Source organism: Cricetulus griseus, chromosome 2 (genome assembly GCF_003668045.3).
Source record: "Cricetulus griseus strain 17A/GY chromosome 2, alternate assembly CriGri-PICRH-1.0, whole genome shotgun sequence".
Taxonomy (NCBI): domain Eukaryota; kingdom Metazoa; phylum Chordata; class Mammalia; order Rodentia; family Cricetidae; genus Cricetulus; species Cricetulus griseus.
Window position 1 is genome coordinate 150,906,169 of NC_048595.1, and position 23,093 is coordinate 150,929,261.

Here is a 23,093-nt window from a genome sequence, read left to right on the forward strand (position 1 = left end):
TAAACCTGTTACTAATAAAGTCTTTGGACAATGTTAGACAGGAGTGGTTTCTTAGCAAGCTTTCTAGATGTAACTTGAGCCACCCAAATCCTACATATCACTATTGTAAAGAAACCTAGCTGCAGCTCTCCCTTAGAGAAGACTGACATATCCTAATCGGTGTGCTTGACTCTCTCCTGAACACCTGTCTATTTTCAGTCAGTCTGAGTTTGCTTCACATGTGACTCACCCTGAAATCTACTGGCTAAGCCACAGGTTCCATTTCATCTGGGTGAAGGTTTTTGAAAAGAACTCTTCAGGAAGCTGCCAGTGTAGTGTGCATCTGTATCCCCACTGCCGGTGACACAAGGATCAGTCACAACATAGGTTAAAACTAGTTTTCTTAACTTCCAAATCAAGTCTCTTTCTGCTTCGGTGTGTAGGGGGAGAAATTCCAGTCACTGCACAGTTTGAGCAGAGTTTCAGTGCCTCTAGAGCTGTCAGAGATGTAACACTAGTTTTCATTTACGATATATATTTAGCAGCAATTGACTATAATTTGGTGGGGTGAGGAGAAGCAACAAAAGGAAAAGAAGATGGCATTTTATGCAATGTTATACAAAAATATAACAAGAACTTGAAAATGAATATTATATAAAGAACCAAAAGGGCTCAGGAAAAAAGCCACAAATCGCTTTGCTGTTATACCATTTTAGAAATAGCACGTGGTTCCTTCGGCATGGTGAGATAAAGGAATCAAACAAGCATATACAAAGGTGACTTTGAAGCTTCAGAGCCCAGCGTGCAGAGCTGTTCAGTATAATAAATTTTATGAAAATCGGTGCTATCTATGCTTTACAATTAATGGTGTAGACATCAGAGCCACATCCCTTACTCCATATATGTCTTTCTTCCTTATCTGACTCTAAGGGCAGGTTCTACACAGACCATTTTATTAAGGAAATGTCAATGTACTTTGGGGGCTAGGTCAGGCTCATACTGATTCTCAGTTCTGAGATTTAATCAGGTTGAGCATTTTTGTCATTTTAAAGGCCGGTCTAAAAGCATGCTACTAACCCTATCTGTTCCTGTTTTTATTCATCAGCTTTTGATAAATGCCATTTCTCTTTTAGATCATGTTTCTGCAACCATTTTAAATATCAATGAAGAGCTCCACAAACACAGATTCTTCAACTCCTCTGAGAGTTTTTCTCATGGCACGTGTAGCAAGTGTGACTATTGTGTTTAGTTAAGTGGGTGAAAAGTGTCTTTTCTTCTATGTTAGTCTGTGAGGAATAACGTCTGGCTCACCTTAAGACCAGACTCATGAAGACTGTCCACTGCCTCAGTCTTAGCTCATGCAAGCAGCATCGAACAACGCTTTGGGCCTTTATTCACCAAACTGAATGCTTTTCATTAGGAATTCTACTCATAGAGAAAGTCTGAGAAAATTATGTAGCAATCATCTTCCCCTTAACCTAAAAATAAAATACAAATGTGAATATGTTCACAGCATTTCATGTTCCCACCTCCCCCTTAACCACCCAGAGACATGGCTGAACCAAGAAGAGGTGCTGTGAACCCTTCATGGGCCCAACATCAAGAGTCTGTGAAATAACTTCGAGATCCTTCACTGATTAGCTGTGTCTTCTCATTTGCATTTGTAGGCTGGAGAAGAACTGGAAAGTCCATATCTGGTGGGGGAGGGGAGACACAAAGAATTAATAATCAGACCAGTTTTTTTTTTTTTCAAGTTCCTTTGATAATGGGGCAAAGGGCAGGTGTTTGGTTGAAATAACAAGCAAATCAACTCACAAGACATTGTTTTGCTAATTACAGGATGATAACTAAACCCATGTTGGACACTGCACATTCCAGGTTCTGTTTTTCATGAAAGCTACAACATGTATGAAAAATGCCATTTATATGGAGAATGAGCTCTAGAGTCTAGTAGTCCATAGCTGCATGCATGGCTTTGTTGGGACAGGAGCTAAAGCTCAGAGCTTGCTTTGTTGGAGAACCCAAGAGGAAGTTTAAAACATAAGGCTAGTGTCCAGAGTAGCCGCCCTTGCTCTTAGGTCTACATGAAGCTCTGTTCTGGTGCTCAGCTGAAGAAGCTTCCTTAAAAACATTTGATGACAAACCAATTAGCACATGAGTTAGCAGCCCATGTCTTTTCGGTACCCATGTCTTCTAGAAGATACACAGAAAATCATTCAGCACAAAACTGTTGGACTCTCAGGGACCTAGCAGAAATGAATGACTTCACATTCCACCTAGCACTAAAAAGTCCCTATAAGATTACAAGAAACTTGAGCTTATAGTCAACACGTGTGTGCACACACACAAATCATGCTCACAGAAAAAGAAACATAGAAACAATGTACATGGACTGAAAAGCTGATAATAACAAAGGATGAGATAGGACCCAGAGAGACATCAATGTTTGCATTTATCAAACAGAATATAAAATAATAGTGTATTTAAAGTTATCAGACTGTGAAATCAATAAAAAAGCCAGTGATTAATGTACTTGAAATTGCATTAAAAAACCAAAGAACTTTAAAAAGCTAGAAAGGGAATTCATGAAGTGGAAGCCCTATCCAAAGAGATTATTCGGAACATAACCCAGACACAAAAAGAAAATGTGATAATGGATTAAAAACTATGAAGGACAGTGTGAAGACAATATGCCTTTTAGGATGAAATTACAAAAGCTGTAACAGTAATATTTGAATTCACAGACCCAAGAACCAACTGGTTTCTCCTACAAAGGCATGTCTCTTTCTTTTGCTTGCTTCTTTCTCTCCTTGGTGATGGTGTGTTTGTGTGTCCAGGTGTCTGTTTATGTGGGACAAGCACACATGCATGTGTGGACAAGTATATGTGGAGGCCAGAAGACAACAAAAGGTGTTGTTCCTCAGAGTCATTTACGTAGGTCATCCTTTGGCCTCCACACATGTACACACACACATGTGCTGAACCTATACTTACACATACACATACCACACATGCATACAAGTGTTCAACCTTACTAGTAAATGAAGAGATAAAAATTAGAGGCACAGCACTATGCCATATCCCAGGCACTATGCCATATCCCACACTCTAGATTGACACATATTTCCAGTCTGGCAATATCAAGTGTTGGCAAGGATGTAAAGCAACAGAAACTCACATGAACTCTTAGTGGGGATGTAAATTAACTCATCAGTTTTGCAGAACTGCTTGATGCTACTTAATACATTGTAAGTGTACATACCCCGTGCCTAAGGGATTCCAGTACTGTGTGTAAACACAAATGCCCTTAGCACTCATGCATCAAGATGTAAGTACAAGATCATTCCTACCAGCTGTTTGTAATGGCAAATAAGGTGGGGTTTACTCATGTTCACCACCAGTAGAATGGATACTAAATTAGGGATTCTTTCTCAGTGAGAATAAACTGACAAAATCCAGACAAAATAAGACCAGAGGCTTAGACAGTGGATTTCAGGTTGAGCCAAATGTGAGGCAAAGTCAGACTGATTAAAAACAGGAGAGAGTCAAGCACATCAACAAAGTGAATCTCAGGCGTGTAATGTTGAGGAGAGCAAAACAAGTTACAGAAAGTGTTACTATACAAAAAGGACATTCGTTTAAAATCCAAAGATGTGCAAAACCAAGCAGTCCTGATGAGGAATATAAATACGGTGGGCATACCAAAAGCAATAGTAGGGGGGTTCCTTCTAAGAAGGAATCTAAGAGGGAATGCCACAGATCAGGGTAACATTATTTTCTCTGGTGGGAAAAGTTTGGTCTCAATATTTGCTTGTATCTGTTTAATAGAAACAGTAACAATTAAAAGTTCTAAGAAGTGAATTAAATAAGAAATCCTCAACCACATTTTGCAGAACTGGGGGGTGACACACCCCTCTGCCTTAGCAGCTAGCAGTCTGCTGCTCTCAATTAGGCAACAAAGGGCTGGAATAACTTTCCCACATCCCACGCTTAACGAATATTTTGCTCTGCTTAGGCCTATTTCCTCCATCCCCACCCCCATCCCTTACTTCTAGTCACACAATTCACCACCTCTGTGTAGTTGCCAAATGTTTCCCTGGACCAAAATGGAAGCCATTGGGGCTGCCCTTTGCTCTCCGTTTCCCCTAGGTCTGGGTGACCACCAACCTATTTCTCCTCCACAAATTCAAAGGCCCTGAATGTTTTTTTGTTTTGTTTTGTTTTGTTTTGTTTTCCTGACTGGAACCGTGGCACACTTGTCTTTCGTGCCTAGCTTCTTTTGCTTAGCATCACACCCCTAAGTCTGTCTCTTTACAGAGTGTGCTGGTGCTTCCCTGAGTCTCCATGGTTCTCTCTGGACTCCTTTACCTCTCTCCTAGCTGCCCCTGCTGATTTTGAAGCATTGAGACCTTCCTTGTATAAACACATCTTAGTTCCGGGCAGTAATTCAGTGATAAAACTGTCTGGTGGAGCCCCCTAATATACTTCATCTGCCTTGCCTGGCGTATACAACACCATTCACTATCTTATCTGAGGGATTTAGGGAGGGACCGTACCAAATAATTTTTGGGTCAAGATTTGTTTCTTCAAAGGCTTCCCATCTCCACAGTCCCCTGCATCTTGATCTTCTGTGTTTCTGCTTGAAATGTTACTTTTCTGGGGAAGCTGTGCTAACCTGAATTTAGGTCAAGCCATTTATTGTTCACTTTGACAGGCCCCATGTTTCTCTTCTGGTAGATTTATTGTGCAAATTGGCCAGCTCTCTGTGTTTCTATGTTTAATATTTGCCTCTAAATCTTATTTGCTAGATTGTAATCCTCAAGATTCCAGGGACCAGGTCTGCGAACATACTGTCGACAGATACCAAGTGCTCTATAAATATTTGATATAGAAAGATGATCTCAGTACACACACACACACACACACACACACACACACACACACACACACACACACACACCTTACTGGGTTTTCTTGGCAGCCAACCATTCGAAGGTGCACTTTGAGCTGCCTTGTTGGGGACAGTTCTCGGCTGCCTCACCCTTCCTACTGCCCTGGCCTGGTGCCTTAATGCTTGATGATGTCTTTGCATGAAACATCACAGATTTCTACCATTACTTTCCTTGCACTGTTCTTAGACACTGAAACCAGTGTCTAAGTATGGAACCTGAAAAGAGAGGAAGAATTTCCGTTTCCCTCGGTGCCCTTTCCCAGGACAGGCAGATGTAATGAATGCTGAATGGTGTTCGATGTGCAATTCATGTCTCTGTATCTTGGCGGAGAACAAGAACCATATGGCTGCTTCTGCTCAGTGGTTGTGAGTTTATTTGAGTTCTATCCAGGCAGGTGGCAATAACAACTAAGCAATCAACATTTTTCTGTGCTCTGAATCATACTCTTTTAGATCCAAGGTCAGTACTATAAACTCTCCTCTCCTTTGCGACTCTATTCCACCTCTTTCCATAGAAAGGAAACCATTAGTCCACAAGGAATTGTTAGTATTTGTCTGAACAGTTTTGGTTGGATTGAATTCTATTGGCTTTGACTTAGAAGAGAAAAAAAAATACTGAATTTAATCCTTATCTTTTTGATGACTGGCTGCAGTTTAAGCTTTTGTTGCTTTTATTCCTTGTTAAACACACACAGGGAGGGGGAGGGGAGAGGGAGAGATATAACACTGTGGAATATGATTCTATCACAGCTGATAGAATTCAGATTTCCTTGTGGCCTTCAGATGTCAAAGGGGCACAGGGTCTAAACAGTCTGTTTTAATCACGCTTCTCAACATTTCATACAGCGGAGTTTCTAAATGTGAGAGCAAGGCACATAATGTTTCACTGTTTAGGTTTTAATTCTTCAAAGACTGAAAATTACCCAAGGAAATTTCTTTTGATACCGACAGGTTTCCAAGAGCCTTCTAGATTTGCACTGGGAGGGTATTTTGAGAAAGACAGGAGACCTCATTTGTGAGCTCTCCAGCTGGCAGCAAACACTGAAAGATGGCACTGTTTGAACTGTCTGCTCTTCATTTTTTAACCATAGCGGTTGGATAACATTTTTCAACACCATCTAAAGAAACAGAGCAACTCAAACAATTCTCTCTCTTCTGCCAGCAAAAGCTACCCAGCGTGTCACCACACCCAAGCAGAGACTAGTATACAGTTACAATTACAAAGACATCTAACAGTTCAACAGCAGCAGCAACAGTAGCAAATGGAGGGTGTGGCTGAAACACACACACACACACACACACACACACACACACACACACACACACACACACACAGGACAGAAATGTGCAAAGACAAAGCTTCATGTGCAAAATCAGACTTTATGCTATTTCAAAGCAAGTTAACATTTCTAACATTTTTAAAGATGACTCAATGGGTAGAAAGTATTTGATATTTCAAATTTAGATTTTTTACAAATTAAGAAATACGACATTCTATAATATGTTTTTAAAGTGAAATTTGAAGGGGTTAATCACTTAATTTAATCAGAAATGTACTTTTATAGTTAGCTCCCTTTCTTTTTCCTTTTTCATATTGTCTTTCTTTTTTCTTACTGTTTGAGAATTTCATAACGCACATAGTGTGTTTTGATCAATTGCATCATTCCCTCCCTTTCAATCTCTTCTCTGCCTGCTTTTCTCTCCCAACTTCACCTGTGCTTCTCTTTCTCTTAACCCATGGAGTGCATGAATTGAGCATCAATTCTCAATCTGTGGGTTGCAACCCCTTTGGGGGGTCAAATGACCCTTTCACAGGGTTTGCCTAAGACCATCAGAAAACACAGATATTTACATTGTTATTCATAACAGTAGCAAAATTACAGTTATGAAATAGCAACAAAAATAGTTTTATGATTGGGGATCATCACAACACGAGGGACTACATCAAAGAGTGGCAGCATTAGGAGGATTGAGAACCACTGCTTTAGAGCCTGACACCGTCTCTCCAAGGCTCATGAATCATTGCTGAAGAGAGGCTGGAAAGATTCTAAGAGTTGGAAGTAGCAGACTTTTTGTAGGGAAACACGATTTTCTGGACTTGACCTGACCATTGCTTATATGAACTTGCAGTGGCTGTGGCCAATGTATAAGACTTGTACAGATTAAGCCAACTGTGGAAGATGGGGAGGATCATGAAGTTTCTTGCTAACTCCTGTTCTTTCTTTCTTTTTTTTTTTTGGTATAGTAAGGTATAAGGGAAAAGTCCAGCAGTTGTTAACTTTTATCCTGGAAGGAGAATAGCTTCACCTAAGTTTCATTACATTTCATATTTCAGCATTTCTGGATGAAGAAATAACAGGAGAAAGAAATGCTGCCTTTTAAAATCAGTATTCATGCACAAAAATAAATTTTTAAGTCATAACCTTCATTTACGGGTCAAATCTCTAAGCACTGGGTAACTAGATGTATAGCACTTGGATGAACAGTTAATATAAATGCCCTGTGACCCTAACAATCCACACACTATTCTATCTTATATCAATTAACTCCCCTCCTTCCCCTTCCCAGGGAGATGTGTTCAGTACCACCATCATTCAGACACAGATCAGAGAGTGAAGTCCTCAGATAGGTCTGGTTCTCCACCTTACCAGTATTAATTTGCATTAAAAATGTTGTAGGCTACTTGCATCTTTCAATTAGTGAATGTAAATCTGGACCTAATTATTGCAACTGGCCACAAATGAAGCATAACATCACTACCAGATGTTTACACTAGAGATCAATGGTGGGCTCAGGGCACAGCTAGTGAGACCTAAGCCCCAGAGACCCTTACCAATGCAGAACATAGACTGGGATCGAAAGACATTCTTACCAAAATCAGAAAGAGCCCTGTCTCTTTCCACACTGACTTTTCTCATGGTAACTCTTTTTGACAATGGATACAAAAGACCTATTAAGAGATTTGGCTAAAGGAAAGCTGAATTGGAGATGGATTCTGTTTGAGTTCAATGGGACTTGATTTTGTGATTTGCAGAAAATCTGGTTAGCTAGTTATTGCTTCCTAGACAGGTGTAGGAATGGCTTAAACAATACTCCTATGTCTTACTATGCCAATGCATGTGCTGGGACGACATTAAAATCCACACCAGACACTGTGACACATCATATGAATGTGTCCTCTGGGCTCTGACCCCAGCAGGATTAGGTGCTGTAATGCCAACAAGGTTTCAAGTGTGCAGAGTAAAGGTTGTCTGTGTGGGGCTGGAGAGATGGCTCAGAGATTAAGAGCACTGACTGTTCTTTCAGAGGTCCTGAGTTCAATTCCCAGCAACCACATGGTGGCTCACAGTCATTTATAATGAGATCTTGTTCCTCCTAGGCCATGCAGGCAGAACACTATATAAAAAATAAATAAGTCTTAAAAAAGAAGTTGTGGGAAATTCTCCCAAATCTTACATCTTATATGTATTAAATAAACTAGATAGGCCTCCCAAATTTGACAATAATCTCTAATCTTATACAACACTGTCAATGTGAGTTGTAAAGGTAGAAGAAATATTTTTAATTCATCAATTATAAAAAAGTAAATTTTGGTCAAATACTGTAAAGGCAGAATTTATTTTTATGCTTTCTACAGAAAATGATATAGTGCATTTACGTTGCATGAATAAGCATTCAAAGAATATGCAGCCATAGGAAAATGCCATATAGGTGAGCCGGTAGCTCCTGATTTTATTTCCCCTCTGATTTTGTGACATACATGGTATTTGTCCATTTTTAAGCACATTAATTTGTTGATTCCTTTCTCTCATTTTAAGCAAATACTCAAGTTCAGTGTGTGTGTGTGTGTGTGTGTGTGTGTGTGTGTGTGTGTGTGTCCTTTTTAAAGAGACCTGACCAAGATTGTATAAATTTTGGGACCCATAAAACCTGGGTCTCCCTAACATAAGATCTTTCAAATATTTATAAATAAGAAAATAGTTCATTTCTTTAACACAGAGGTGTAGGATTGCAGATCTGACCTCTGTAATGGAGTCAGTAGCTCTGGGGTGTCAGGACAGGGAGAGAAGCACAGAATCACCAATCACCCAGCAGCAGGAGCCTCAGGGAGAAGCTGGCACCTAGTCTAAGCTTCTGTTCCAGAAAAGAGATCTTCCACCAAGGTCTACTGAAATGACCTGCAGGTGCTTTTTATCCCACTTAACAAGGAAGGGCAGCAAGGCTTTTCAGTAAGTATGGATGCTGGACTCGGTAGATCTGGGTTCAATTCACCTACTTTAGGTTTTCCTACTACAAATGAGAAGTTAGGAAGAATTAGAAGTGCCATGACATGTGTTAAAACACCACAATGAAACTCTTTGCTTCACATTTTAACTCAAAGTCAACACAGCCCCTGACGCTCTCATTTCACTGTCCCACCCTGTGCTGTCAGTGGCTGATCATTGGGCTGACTGATGGGAGTAACAGGGTGACAGATCATATGGTCAGAGACACAGTTTTATAATACTGCACCCACAGAGACCTCACACTGTACCCCAGAGACCACCCATGCACCCCATCTCTTCCCTTGTAGGAACTGACATTTCAGTTTCATTAAAGGTCAGTTTACTGGTTTTCCTGATAAGTTACACCTAGAGAAAATTCGGTATAGCCATAGAAATGAAGTGTGGCATTTTCTTTTTAATTCTTAAGCACCTCCCTCACAAGAGTGTATGTGACGTGTACCCTGTAATCGTCACTTGTGAGCAAGTTGTGACACAGACCCTGCCTTTCCCTAATGAGAAGCCCTTTCCATGTATTATCAGTGCTTAATTTGTTTGTTAGTACTCCTGAATTCCTGTTCCTTCTGTACATTCTCATTAAAAGATTCAATATTTGTCATTGTCTAACAAAATATCACAAAGTAAAAGTACAACCATTGTATTTCCCCATCAGGCCACAGTTTGGTTCCAATATCAGTAACATGAAATGATCAGAATACTTCTAGTTGCTGAATGGCCATGACCATAGCAAGACATCACAGTTTGCAGGAAAACAAAACCAACCAACCAACCAACCAACCAACCAACCAACCAACCAACCAAAAAATCCCACAAAACCAAAACCAAACCAAACCAAACAAAAAACTTCTCTGCCCTCTTTGAGCTCCCAATTCTGAGAGTATGGGATTCAGTAGTATTTGCGTGATTAAAGACATCCTTTTTCTGGAATCTTCATGGTTCACTCACACAGTATGTTACTTAGCATTACATCTGATGGGAAATACAGGAGGCATACCGAAGCCTTTAAACAGCCCTGGTGCTGTTTTAGTGTGACCAGAGAACTAGGGGAATGCACCGTTCTGGTTCCAGTAGACCTGAAGACAGTAGCTTTTTTCAATCATCAAGTAATCCCTTAAGTTGTTTGGGCGGACTTGGGAGTGATAAAGTCTGCACCCCAAGATCATAATGTATTCCACAGGAGAAAATGACAGAAGAATGGCTTCAAGACAGCAATACAATGGCTGGCTTGATCCTAGATTGCTTAAACAAAGACATTGCCCAACGACCATAAAATATCTCTGGTGTTTTGAATTCTGTGAGATCTTTCTTTACAGTTTTTTTTTTCTTTTTGGATAACATGAACTTGAAAAAATAAAACAATGTAGCAGAGTTGTATGCACACAGAAGGACAGACAGAGGTGGCTGAGCAGAGTGGAGATGTGTACTACATTTTTTTATATTGTGGAATATTTGTTTAATGATGCAAAGATATGTTGCATTCTTTTATGCTGCATTTGTTTAACTCTGTGAAGTTGTGTTACTTTGCCTGTCTAAAACACCTGATTGGGGGCTGGAGAGATGGCTCAGCGGTTAAGAGTTCCGACTGCTCTTCCAGAGGTCCTGAGTTCAATTCCCAGAAACCACATGGTGGCTCACAATCATCTGTTATAAGATCTGGTGCCCTCTTCTGGTGTGCAGACGTATATGGAAGCAGAATGCTGTATACATAATAAGTAAATAAAATCTTTAAAAAAATAAATACCTGATTGGCCTAATAAAGAGCTCATGGGAGGGACTGTCAGGCAAAGAGAATAAATAGAAGAGGGTGGAGGAAGAAAACGAGGAGAGGAGGACACCAGGCACCAGTCACTCATCCACACAACACAGCCAGCCATGGAGTAAGTAAAGAAAGACATAGAATAGAGAAAGGTAAAAGCCCAGAAGCAAAAGGTAGACTGAATAAGTTAAGAAAAGCTGGCTAGAAACAAGCTAAGCTAAAACCGGGCATTCATAAGTAAGAATAAGTCTTCATGTATCTATTTGGAAGCTGGGTGGTGGGCCTCCAAAGAGTACAAACAAACAAACAAAAAACCCCAACTACATTAGCTTTCCAGTACTGGGTACTCTCACCCTAGCTTCCCGGAAGCCAGAGCCCATTTCTCTTGTAAAGAGATGGAGAACAGTACTTGTTTTACATCATCATGGGCATTTAATTATTTTTCTCTAATGATGTTTAGCCTTTCTCTATGCTCAGTCAAGGTAGATGCCTTTCATCTTCTCCGAAATATCCACCAAAGCGGATGGAGTTGGGAGACTGATCCTGTATGGTCATTGGACCTGTTACTTCAGGAAGACCCTGTATCCACTTGGGTCTCTGACATGATGCCCATGACCCCTACTCTCAACTTACCCTACCTTTTTCCATGTCAGTCCTGATCTGTTCCTCAAGGTCCTCTGGTGACACGTAGAAGTTCTCTTCTGATGTCGATGATTTGGGTCTACAATGTCCACAACAACAGTTGCAGCAGCAGCAAAGGCAGCAACAAAAATAGCAGCCTGTCAAGAGGCCGATGATGATGAACAGGGTCTGGGGTAAACAGATCAAATTCTAAGTGAGGGGCATGCCGAGGAAGATGACCTCAGAGACCAAGTCTGGAACTGTGTATCTCAGAGGCATGATGACATCGTAGCATGCCGTGCACCCACACACCCGCCCTTATCCTTACCCCTGCAGAAACCACCTTGTACGTTCCTTTTAAATAACTTCTTCTCTCACAAACGTTTGTACATATGAGACCTAGAGGAAATTATTTTCCTTCAGAGTAGTGAAGCTTGGCACTTTTTCTTCTTTTTTCCTTAGGCCGTTTTGAGTACTAAAAGTGAGGAAATCGAAACAAAAACCAGACCACCCGCTGGACAGAATACCCATTGGTCAAGTGAACTAGTCCCACTGACTTGTTCATGAAGGTCAGTCATCACCCCGGAAGCATGCACTGCAGGGAAGTGCTCCTGTAATGCCTCCCCTGCAGCCTCAGGTCCCTGTGAGTAACCTGGTCCTGCATAGCCTCTCCATGACATCCCTACGCCTTCGCCCCCTTCCCTATTTGGGTCAGAGGGCTTTGCTGATTCTTCTCAGGGTGTCTGGTGTCACTTAAAGAACCTCCTGTTGGTTGCTCTGCCCTCACCCTTGCTTCATTTGACCCCACCCTGTGCAGGGCTGCTGGGGTGAACTATATGAGACCCTTGTTCTCTGGAACTCGTGGGTTTCTGCCAACTGTCCCTGCACTACCACAGCCCTCTTCCCACCATACAGCTCTACTCTCTTCGTACATTTGCTTGCCTAGACATCCCTGCCCTTTCTTCGGTTGACACCCACCTGATGTCTAAGATCACCTCAAAAACCACCCTTATGATGCCTTTCCTGAATCCACTCCAAAACAAGGACTTTGCCTATCCTTCAGATCCCAGTTGTAGGTCAAGACAACTGAGATCTCTACTCGGTTCTTCTGACAGCTGGAACACAGACTGGCTGACAGGTCCGTCTCATTATACCAGGCTTAATGTCTTACAGGCTACAACCAACAGTCATCCTTCAACCCCTTGGGCCTGGTGGATTAGTACCTGACATGTTGCAGACACCCAGTTCCTACTGAGTTAACGAGTATACAAAATAATAGGCAAACAAATTATTTGTTTCTCCCAGGGAACAGTACCAAGATCTCCATACAAGCACCAATGGCTTGCTCACTAAACAGGAGACACTTTCTCTTGACTTCCCCAATCTGAAATTCCAAGAAAACCATTTTTTTTTGTCAACTGAGAAAAATCAAATTTATTATAATACATAAGGAAGTTTGTACATCTTAAATCTTAATGAAGATTTTATGTAATCAATGAGTTGGGGTGGGACACAGATAAAGGTCACGTGTATGCATAAACACTTCTTCATCGACCTAAGAAGAATTCAGGGTTGACATCCCCACTTTCTTTCTCCTCATTACTCATCTACTTATTATGGCTCCAAGAATGGGATAGAGCCTGAAGGTGGCTTGTAGAGGGCATCCTGTGATCACACACATTTAGTCTCTTTGCTGTGTATGCTGTACGATTTCCTCATTTTAGGGAAATTTAAAACTCCTACTTGCCTCTAAGACCTTCCTGTAAGCATTCTCCATCCATGGTCCTCAAGGACTACTACTGCCCTTCTTCACCTCTTCTAACCCACTTTCTTTGTACTGTGTAACTTCCGTACTGTTTTCTGATAGTCCCCCTTTCAACTCTGTCCTGTTTCTTTCTCCAGGGAAATTGGCTTTTGTGGGAAACAGCCTTACTTCATCCCTTACCACATTCATGACACTGTTATGTACAAGCAGGTATCTGGTATTTTTAAATGTACATCTTGGTGGTCCACTGAATCACTCATATGGAGCATATTTAGTGCCACTTTGGCTAGCACCACTTTGTTACAGCAAGAAAGAGAAACACATTTCTTTTTACAGAACTGTGCCTGTAACTGCTTTGCCTCAGATGTCTTTGCTACTGAGTGGGTGAGGCTCGTCCGGTAGAAATTTTCATTATTTTCTTCAGCCTCCTGATTAATAAATTACTGATTAATAAATCAGATAAAATTCTGATTTATTAAGTCTCCATATTGTCTTTTTCTTAACCAGGTATCTATCAATTTCTCTCTCCCTTGTCTTCTCTGCTACCTCGAGGCTGACTCCAGCTGAGCCTGTGATGTAATTACCACTCATTCTCCTAGGTATTGTCTTTGCTGATGTAGCCTATGCTATAGATAGTAAAGTACATGGCTAAATTTGTCTTATAATAATTTATTAAGTAGTTGTCACACTAATAAATTATTTTGGGTTTTGAGCAATGAGTCAGTTCTTAATTAGTCACCACAGGAGAAGAGGGGAGCAGTCAGAATTAACCTGAAGCTCCAAACTCAAATATAATTAATGTCTAGAAGTCTGTTAAGTCATGTTGGATTTCATAATTAATTGATGGACTGAAGAAAAATGGTCTCCAAATAACAGCTTTCAGTGGAAGTGATGTCTCATTTTATTTACAAGAGTTTAATAGAAGGTTGGTCTTTCTTTGAGATGGGGTCTAAAAGAATGAATAATACTGTGATCTTCCAGGAAATTGTTTTTGAAGAAAAAAAAGTAATTTACCTTTGCCCACCAGCTTGACAGCATGAAGTATGTGTTAACGTTTTCATCTCCAAATTGCTCAGCCACATAGAGTCCCAGCGATCCGTACTTGTCATATATGTTTCTCTTTGACGAGTCTGTGAGGATTGTGTGGGCGTTGTTGATTTCTTTAAACTTCTCAGCAGCAGATGGGTCATCTGGATTCTTGTCTGGATGGTACTTTAGGGCTAATTTTCTTTTTAAGTTAAAAGTTAGGAGGAAAAGCATTAACTGTTTATCAAAAATTATAACATTTTATAAAAGGCAGGCTTCATTTGTACATCATACACACACACACACACACACACACACACACATATATATATATATACACACACACACACACACACATACATACCATGGGATGCTAAGTTTCACACTCGTGGCAACTTGCCTAAAAAATAGGTTCTTATTAAATGAGGTCGTTTGTTTCCAGAGTGCAGAAGCAATCAGACTGTTTCTCCCTCCACATTATCAAAGGAATTCTCACTAGGGGAATAAAGGCTGTGCTGGAAACAGCATACTACTGGCAAATGAAGGTGATTGTAGACCACCCCAACACATGGAGATCTTTATGACATCCAGTTTACACTAAAATTCCACATAGAACCCATAGGGCTACCTAGAGTGGCAGAACTTCATGTTACATATTCTTAAAGTATAAAATAAAAACTCTTAAATTTATATTATCATGAACAAGTATTAGAATCCCCTCATAAGTCCCCTGCATGTCTTTAACTCCTTTTATGTTTCTAAAACAGCCCATGATTTCTTTCTTTCTTCTTTCTCTCTCTCTCTCTCTCTCTCTCTCTCTCTCTCTCTCTCTCTCTCTTTTGGTTTTTCGAGACAGGGTTTCTCTGTGTAGCTTTGAAGCCTATCCTGGCACTCACCCTGGAGATCAGGCTTGCCTTGAACTCACAGAGATCCTCCTGCCTCTGCCTCCTGAGTGCTGGGATTAAAGACATGCACCACCAATGCCCGGCACAACCCATGATTTCTGTTGCTTCCAAGTACACACTTGACTTCTTTCCACAGAGTTCTTTCCACTTCCAACAGTCTGGGCATATGTAATAGTGGGTAGAAGGCTCTTCCTCCTTCCCATGGGGATTATAAAGCTGACCCTGAGGGTATGGTCTGTGTTCTGTGTTGGAGACAGTCTTGGATTGTTTTTAAATATGCTCAGCTATAAAAAGCAACCTGTATAATGGACTTAACAGGTCAGCCATGTGGCCTCCTAGCCCATAACCATTTCTCTCACTTCCCTCAAGAAACAATTCAAGTGATTAAAGCCATGTTCAAAATCGAACCTTCACTTTCTTTCTCTCATAAAGTCAATTATATGACTCAGTTAAAATTCCACATGCCTGTTTTCCCTCCTGTGCCTATCCTGGCTGTGCACAGGTGCTGAGCATTGCTGTTTACTGTATTGATTTAGACACAATGGTTCATTTTAGTACTTTAATAAAAGCCCAAATGCAGAACAGAAGAGTATCATACATTAAAGCCAACCTGAAAAATCACACCTATTTTAGGCATTAAAATATGGATTAAGAAATGGATAGATATCTACACAAGCTAAAAATCAAGGATGCTTAAGAAGTACCAAAAATACTTGGAAATGTAAATTGAGGTGTATAATGCATTCTAACCCTCAATGCAGAATAAATATACCTTAATCAGAATTATTCCTTTAAGTGACCGGGGGTTGGTGGCACACGCCTTTAATCCACACTTGGGAGGCAGAGGCAGGCGGATCTCTGTGAGTTCAAGGCCAGCCTGGTCTCCAGAGCGAGTGCCAGGATAGGTTCCAAAGCTACCCAGTCTCGAAAAAAACAAACAAAAAGAAAAAAGAATTATTCCTTTAAAATTCTTTTTTTCTTTTTGCTTTCAGAGATGTTTGGAGTACCATTAAGTTCTTACAGCTGAAACTACTGGTGTTGTGGTTTTTAAATGTGGAATTGATAAGAAAATGTTTACTTTTAGCCCAAAATGCTTGCCTTGTTATTTTTGAACTTTTTCAGTGTTTACTGTATGTCATCACTTGTAGCTTGGTATAAATACTCCCACCACAAGCATGAGAAAGGACTTACAACCATCCCATTTCACATATGAAATGCACAGATGAAAAGTGAAGAGCCTTGCCCAGCACCACACAGCTAACTGAGCTATCCAGGCTTGAAACACACGCAATTTGACTCTCATTCCATGCACTCTTTCTTACATTCTGCTGTGTTGGGATCTAGAGATTAAAACTTTTGACTTTAGTCTGTGTGACATGAGAGACCACCAGAATATTCTGAGATCATCAATATAACGAACTTTATCTTCAGGAGGCTTATGTAATCTGAAGGATGGCCAAGGCCAAAGGCGGCAATTGCTTCTAGGGCCTTTTGTAGTGCTCCAGGCAGAACATGTGGTAGCAGAGGACAGAATAAAGAGTGTTTGGATTCTGGGTACATTTTGAGTGACATCCAATGATTTGGATATGAGGGAGAAAGAACAATGAGGACGACAGCAAAGTTTGGCCTGAGCAAACAGAGATGGGAATTACTATTTAATGAGCTAGCAAGGGACCTTTTTGTAGTGAAAAAGTTTTGATGGATTTAAAGGCTCTATTTTGGACACTTGAGGTGTCTATTAAAACTCTAAGTGGATGTAGAGAGCTTCGAGTCCAGAGTTCAGAAGGAAGATATTGTAAGAGACACGCACGGGGAAGTTCTTGGTAGGCAGCTGATATTTACAATCATGAAACTGCAAGAGAGTACAAACAAAGTGGTACAAGAAGTTCGAAGACAGATTTGGGGTAGGATTTAAGAAAAACTGTCCATGTAGGGTTGGGCACATTTACAACCCCAAGAGGCCAAGGCAGGAGGGTCTTGAGTTGAAAGCAAATATGTCTCAAAAATCAAAAACATTTTAAAACAAACAATAAAAAGCAAGAATCAATGAAACAGAGGAAAAATCTGGACAGTGCACAGTCTTGGGATCCAAGGGAAGAAGGTATTTCAGAGAGGAATAATCCCTGAGACAGCTGATTCAGGGAGGCTGCGAAAGCCAAGGGCTCACAACTGACCACTGGATTTGGTGACCTAATTGTCTTTGTGACCACACACACACACACACACACACACACACACACACACACACACACACACACGGGGGGGGGGGGGCAGGAGTTTCTAAAAGGGGGACAATAAGGGTTAAAGTAGGAAATAGGAAAAATGGAAAGTAACAACCAAAATTGACAGTGTTTATGGCTGTACATAAAAATTACAGGTAGTTCTTTGCTTTATTTTTTTGAATTTTTTATTTGAATTAGAAACAAGATTGTTTTACATTTACAATTCCAAATTCCCTCCCCCCCCACCCCAGCTAACACCCTACCTATCCCATACCCTTTCTGCTCCCCAGGGAGAGTAAGGCCTTCAATAGGAGATCTTCTGAGTCTGTCATATTCTTTGGGATAGGGCCTAGGCCCATGCCATGTGTCTAGGCTCAGGGAGTATCCCTCTATGAGGGATGGGGTCCCAAAGTCCATTCCTATGCTAGGGATAAGTACTGATCTACTACAAGGGGCCCCATAGATTTCCTAGGTCTTTGCTTTATTTTTGCTTATTATAAATATATGTATATATTGCTAATATGTGTTTGTCAAAGCATCTTGAAGCTCCAATGACAAAATTTGTTCTTTTGGAACATCTGGAAATTGCAATTTTATGACCTGTTACTGAGCCAGAGCGGGCTGGAGAAGATGAAAGAAACGTCCACAGAATAAGTTCAGTGCCCACTGTCTCAGCCTCTCTGGCAGATTCTTCAAGCATACATGTCTTAATGGCATAATATTCCTGGAATCCTCACTGTGTGCAGCATTTCTCCAGGTTAGTTCTCAAAATACCATGTGTTATCCAACCAAATGGAAAGACTATGACCTCTGCCCAGAGGGAAAAATTCCCTGGAAAATGGTTCTGATATGCCTTGCCTTGTTTCCAGGCTTCAGTGGAACACTATAAACCCTACCCAGACTATGCCAGAAGCCCGGCTTCCTGTCATTTTTTACCCTGTTGGATCTTAGTCAGATCACAAGGGCAGATGCACTCAATCCATTTATCACACTCCTCTAACAATGCTGTTGGCTGATTTGGAGGGTTGGAACGCCTCCATTTGTAGAAAGTCCAAGTCCTGGTTGTCAGCAGTGTTTTGACTCCTCTTGGCAGACACTCTTGGCTCTGAGATTCCTTGGCACAGATGGCAAAACAGGGGCAGCTGCCAAAATTACACAACTGCTCAAGCAGGTGAAGTCACTGTGTGTCCCACCTTCCTGGGGACTGCCCACAGAGAAAGGAAACATGCAGCTGATGCAAGGATTGAGCAAAGCTGGGACTGCATTTAAATAGAGCAATCACCAACATGTGCTGAAGGTGTTTCTTGGCATTTCTAATTTTATGTGTAAAGTGGCATGGTATTCCACTAGAATGTAAGCCTTCTTCTCCAAACCTCTCTTGCTTTCTAAAGGTGGTCCTTGAGGAAGATAAACAGGACATAGCTAACACTCTCAGATGAGACGTACTTCCTACTCTCACTAGCCTCCTGTCACTTGGGGCAGGTCCTGACCGTTCACTCAGCTCTCCCTCCGTATGCTGGAATGTCAGAGAGAACTTTTGGGGCGTCCTCGGTAGCCACATTCCACAGTTTTGGGGCATCTGTTGCAACCACATTCTACTCTTTGTCTCTATCTCTTTTCTCCTACTCAATACATGCCTCCCTTTCCTCAGTTTCTTTTTGTTGCTTATAATTTCAAAGATACTTTAATTTCTTTCAGACCATAAAACTTGTGCCCTTTGTGATCTCTCAGAAACATACTTGCATGCTGCTGAAAGGGAGATGGGGCCACTGATTTCTTCCTGCATTCTCGAATTGTTGAAACTACCCCCATGGCACAGCCAGCTGGGCTAGAGCCAGTACCAACTGGGATTTTTGTTTCATTTTGATATTTAAAAAATTCTTATTGGGTTTTTGTTTGTTTTGATTCTTTTTGTGTTTGGGGAGTTTATTTTCTTGGTTTTTGAGAAAATGTTGCATGGTAGGGGATAGAACACAAACGAAGTTGGGGGGGGATTGGAAGAGTAGAAAACTGACCAAACTATAGTGTATGAAAACATTAATTAGAAAAATATAGGCCCACTGAATGGTGGTGGTGAATGTCTTTAATCCCAGTACTTGGAAGGCAGAGGCAGTCAGGTCTCTGTGAGTTCAAGGCCAGTCTGGTCTTCAGAGTGAATTCCAGGACAACCAGAGCTACACATAGAAACCCCGTCTTGAAAAACAAAAAACAAACAAACAAACAAAAAACAAAACAAAAAAAAAGGAAAAGGAAAATATAGTTCCAGGCGATAATAAAGAGAGCAAAACCTGGGATCAAGTTGGAAATATTCTTTTTCTAGAGAAAATTGCCCATGGTGAGAATGAGGCCAATGGCAGATACAAAGATGAGCTGCCCTAAACAGTTTGCAGAATTAGAAACCTACCATGGAACATCCGAAGCTATGTGTGAGAGTCAAGAATCTAGACCTCTGTGCCCTCTTGGACTCTGGGGAGTCCCAAGCAGAGATACAGGAAACTGATACACTGACATTTGAGATGAAAGAGTATCTTAATGTTTGTCATTCTGAATCTGTATATGCCTATATAAACCATATCTCTACATATGTATATGTTTTATGCGCATTTGTATATTCATCTATGTGTAATATGATTTATAATAAAGCTGACTATAATAATTATATATAGACAGAGGATATATTTCTGTTTTTACAAACTTTTAGTTTGACTTTAAAAATTAACTTGTTGTATCTGGGAAAATGTACTACCTCTGACACTTTTATTGGTTAAATATACTGATACCTCTACTCCCTTTATTGCATTGTTAATGACGGCAACTTTTGGGGAATACTGTTGTTTAAAGGTCCTTTCTCTGGACTTATAGAACTTTTTGTATTTCATTGACTGACTTAGTTATCTCTCCGCACTTTAGAGAATAGGTTCTTTCATAGAGTTCATTAAAAGTTCTGCTCTAGGGAGGGCAGAGTATATGGCACGTATGTGAGTTCCTGGCTCAGCATCCAACACAAGAACAAAGAGCTCTGGGCAATCTGGATCTTCTGTATTTTGGCATAAATGTGACAGAATTGGCGTGCAAATTTATAAACACACACATTCACGTAACTTATGGAGACTTTCTGTAAAAATTCTCAATCCTATCTTTCCTCTTTTTAATCATATTTGTTTTGAAATGTGCATGTGATAATCCTACCATCTGAAGTTCCCATAGTCCCTATTACCTCACTTCTAACTCCATTGACTTGGCTTCCATAATCTCTGTATGATAATACTAATTGATTAAATTAATATTAACAATCCCAGAAGCAAATTGAAGATAAAGACATAATCTCACACCACAGAGCATTTTATTTCCTACTTTCAGATATCTGGGGGATCATCTTAACCCAATATAATGAACTAAGCTTTTCTTCATTACACAGGTATTGAGAAGTTTAGTGGTAGGTCCATAGGTGCCACTTCAATTACCCAATTCTAGCAGCCCACAAAAGGGTTTAAAGTTTAATGCCCTTGAGACAATGGCATTTGATTTATTTGCTTGGAATGTTATAGTCAGGCAGGAATCCATATGAACAGTTTTTCTTAGCTCTACTTGCCTTTTCTGCGGCAGTTCGGTTGACTACCACTTCCATGTGCCTTCCCCACAGGACTAAAGAGGATATTTTTGGAGAAGTCAGATTTCTTAAACAGTGGTAAGGTGAACCAGATTGCAAAACAAAAGAGGCAGGACATTTCAAGATTTGAAATAACATTATACATTATTTTAGATAGCCTCTCTTGTAGCCCAGGCTGACTGACCTTGAACTCAATAGGTAGTCAAGGCTGGCCTTGATCTCCTGATCCTCCTGTCCCCACCTCCCAGATTCTGGGATTATAAACCTGTACCACCATCATTTCAGACACATTGGTGAAAAAGACTCAGAAACCCAGCCATGATTCAATAAGTCACCATCAGGCCAGCTTTATTGAGGTTCACCAATGGTGTTCCAGCCACAGCTGATTTGCTTCCAGAGTTGGATCCTGAGTTGTGGTACTGTAGCATATCAAGAAACTTTCGAATTCCCATCTTTGGGCCATTTATACAATCTTTCCCATTTTCTGCGGTGTTTTTGGAGCCCGCTCAACCATACAACCTCTCTTCCCTCAGATGGAGGTGTGGTCAGTAGCTCTTCACTCACTTTTGAGACACTTCCTTTTGGGTTTTCCTGTTTCTCTCCCTGGAAGGGAGAACTGGTAGGAATTACTTAGGCAGCGATGGTCAGGAACTTCCCTGAGTATCCTCTCCCAACTCTTTATTAATCTCATGGTGCTTCCTAGCCTGTGCAACAAATGAGATTGCCTGTTTGCCCCAGGCTCCTCCTTCAACTGCAGCTGAGACCCATTAGCTTAAGCCTGCCAAAGCCAAAGGCAAATTTTTACACATCCAATTATTTTAAAAATAGCCCAAACAAGCAGCGTTTTGGTTACTTGGAGCCTTCCTATTTTACACATCCTGCAAGAACTCATTGGCATCTGCTGGGCACTGACACCCCAGGGCTCTGAGTCTCAGCCCTGAGCCTCAGGACCCTGTGGAGTTCTCTGACCAGCGACTCTGCTGCAGGCTGAGTGGTGTTGCACTTGCAGACTCTCTCTGCCCTTGTGGTGCCCTAGCCCTTGTCCTTCAGTCTGGTACCCCCTAGTGTCAGTGTGTGGACCTTGTGCAGGAAGGACTGCTTCTGCTGCAACTTTGTCCAAGTTCCAAGCAGTCAACTGCTTTTGCTGCCTATCACGGCCATACCTTCCCTTGTTTGGTTCTCAAACGTCCAGAGCCCTCTATAACCGCATCGTATGCTGCATCTGGTCAGCAGACCTCGACACAAGAATGCCGAGGGTGCTGATGGGAGACTGGAATGAGAATGCCAGTGGTGTTCAGGGAGGCAGGTACCCTGGGGCCAGAACGGTATAAGGACATCATAAGGGCAAAATAGAAAGACCAGGACACCTTCTGGCTTCATATTGCAGATACAGAAGCCAACCCCACCCCTGCTGTGTGATGACTTCAGGAGCACCTGCTACCATAATGCATGACTCAAATGTTTGGACCATCAAGAAGCCTTGGGGACAGGCTAAAGGCCACATTACACAGCCCTGCGACTTCCCCACATATGCAGACACAATAGCCGAGCAGTCCACCCCACTATTGTTAAAGGAGTTATCCTAGTTTTGTAGGATTCACAGTCACATTTGCGATTCATACTTTGTGGTGGGAGACAAGGACAGGAAAGAGGCAACGATGTCTGCTTCTGAGACTTGGTCTCTCTCTTCTTGCCTGTAGAACTGCATCAAGAGTCAAGTGCTGCCCTCTGGTGGCAGTTTTAGGTAGAATGCCGTTACTATGCTGGTGATGTTCACGAATTTGACTTTTTCGATTTTTTCTTTGAATTATGAGTTTTAAAAATACATCAATACTTAGGATTTCCAAAGCTCCAAATGCCTATTGGTGGCCCTTTGCATTAGTTTTCTTGTTGACGCCATGTTCTTCTATGACGTCCTCAAATCTAGATCCTCAACTTTCCCTGATAAAATAGCACATTAGATACATATACAAGC

The 23,093-nt window shown here is 41.1% G+C and overlaps 1 protein-coding gene across 1 annotated transcript in view; it reads right to left on the reverse strand.

Moving 5' to 3' along the window:
• Positions 1-497: 497 nt before the first annotated feature.
• Dnajc5b (DnaJ heat shock protein family (Hsp40) member C5 beta) overlaps positions 498-23,093 on the reverse strand; it is a 40,641-nt gene continuing 18,045 nt past the window's right edge. Inside the window, exons 2-4 of the mRNA XM_027398704.2 lie at positions 14,370-14,583; positions 11,608-11,779; positions 498-1,673 (exon numbers count right to left, since the gene is read on the reverse strand). Of these exons, the coding sequence (XP_027254505.1) occupies positions 1,579-1,673; positions 11,608-11,779; positions 14,370-14,583 (481 nt within the window). The 3' untranslated portion in view covers positions 498-1,578. The remainder of the gene's footprint in view (positions 1,674-11,607; positions 11,780-14,369; positions 14,584-23,093) is intronic.